General features: G+C 43.8%; 1 protein-coding gene across 1 annotated transcript; it reads right to left on the bottom strand.

The window, feature by feature from the left end:
- Window positions 1-1,176: 1,176 nt before the first annotated feature.
- LOC138881565 (uncharacterized) lies at window positions 1,177-1,554 on the bottom strand. Its single transcript, XM_070161799.1, has one exon. It carries the CDS (start codon window positions 1,552-1,554, stop codon window positions 1,177-1,179), a length of 378 nt encoding a protein of 125 aa, XP_070017900.1.
- Window positions 1,555-1,832: the final 278 nt, after the last annotated feature.

The raw sequence follows: 1,832 nt of genomic DNA, 5'->3' as shown, positions 1-1,832 counted from the left end.
TTCCAGACGGGTTTTAACTCACTCATTGTCTTCAATTTCGGCTTCAACAATAATTCGGAGAGAGGGGATTTCAACCTCGGCAGGTATTACGGCTTTCGTGACATAAACCAAAAGATACGGGGTGGCTCCAATTGATGTGTGCACAGTAGTGCGATATCCCAACAATGCAAACGACAACTTTTCATGCCACTGCCTGGAACTTTGAATCATCTTTCTCAAAATCTTTTTGATGTTTTTGTTTGCTGCTTCAACGGCACCATTGCCTTTAGGCCAATAAGGAGTAGAGTTCTGGTGCATTATCTTGAATTGCTCACATATCTCCCCCATCAAATGACTATTCAAGTTTGCAGCATTGTCTGTGATAATAGTTGCAGGAATGCCAAAATGGCATATAAGATTGGAGTGCACGAAATCTACCACAACTTTCTTGTTGACAGACTTGAGAGTGATTGCTTCAACCCATTTTGTAAAGTAGTCAATGGCAACTAGTATGAATCTGTGTCCATTTGAGGCTTTTGGCTCGATTGGCCCAATGACGTCCATGCCCCAGGCAACAAATGGCCAAGGTGCAGACATGGGATACAGTTCTATAGGAGGTGCATGAATCAAATCACAGTGCACCTGACACTGATGACACTTCCGAACGAAACTAAAACAGTCCTTTTCCATGGTCATCCAGTAATAATCCGCTCGAAGGATTTTCTTTGCTAAAATATACCCATTCATGTGGGGCCCGCATACTCCCGCGTGTACCTCATGCATGATTCTTCCAGCCTCTTCTGCATCAACACATCTTAACAAATTGAGGTCTGGAGTTCTCTTGTACAAGACATCCCCACTCAAAAAGAAACCACTCGCGTGCCGTCTAATGGTTCTCTTTTGGTCTCCACTGGCTTGCTCGGGGTATTCTTGAGTTTTCAGAAACTTTTTGATGTCATGGTACCATGGTTGGGTATTTGGTTCTGCTTCAATTGTATTACAATAACCATGCCTTTCCCGGATTTGAATTTCCAAGGGATCTATGTGAGCATTGCCTGGATACGGCAGCATTGAGGCCAAAGTAGCAAGTGCGTCGGCTAATTCGTTGTGACAACGAGGAATGTACCTGAACTCTATTGACTTGAATCGCTTGCTGAGGTCTTCCATATGCTTCTTGTAAGGGATAAGCTTAACATCTCAGGTTTCCCATTCTCCTTGGGCTTGCTGGATAATCAGATCTGAGTCTCCCATGATCAACAACTCTTCGACATTTTGGTCGATTGCCATGTTTATACCCATAATGGAAGCTTCATACTCGGCGGTGTTGTTTGTACAGAAGAACTGAAGCTGAGCTGTGGCTGGATAGTGCTGACCAGTGGGTGAGATCAAAATTGCCCCAATTCCAACACCTTTTGCGTTTACCGCCGCATCAAAGAACATTTTCCAAGCATGAGTGTCTTCAGATATTGCCTCAACTGAATTTACTTCTTTATCTGGGAAGTAAGTTCTCAAAGGTTGGCACTCATCATCAATCGGGTTCTCAGCCAAATGATCCGCTAATGCCTGGGCTTTCATTGCCGTGCGAGTGACATAGACTATGTCAAACTCCGCGAGCAAGATCTGCCACTTTGCTAATCTCCCAGTGGGCATTGGTTTCTAAAATATGTACTTTAAAGGATCCAACCTGGTTATGAGGTAGGTGGTGTAAGCTTGCAAATAATGCCTCAGCTTCTGAGCGACCCATGTCAAAGCACAGCAAGTTCTTTCCAATAAAGTGTACTTGGCTTCATAACTAGTAAACTTCTTGCTTAGATAGTAAATGGCCTGCTCCTTCTTTCCGGTCACGTCATGTT

This window comes from Nicotiana sylvestris, chromosome 11 (genome assembly GCF_000393655.2).
Source record: "Nicotiana sylvestris chromosome 11, ASM39365v2, whole genome shotgun sequence".
Taxonomy (NCBI): domain Eukaryota; kingdom Viridiplantae; phylum Streptophyta; class Magnoliopsida; order Solanales; family Solanaceae; genus Nicotiana; species Nicotiana sylvestris.
This window is presented reverse-complemented; position numbering and strand designations above follow the sequence as displayed.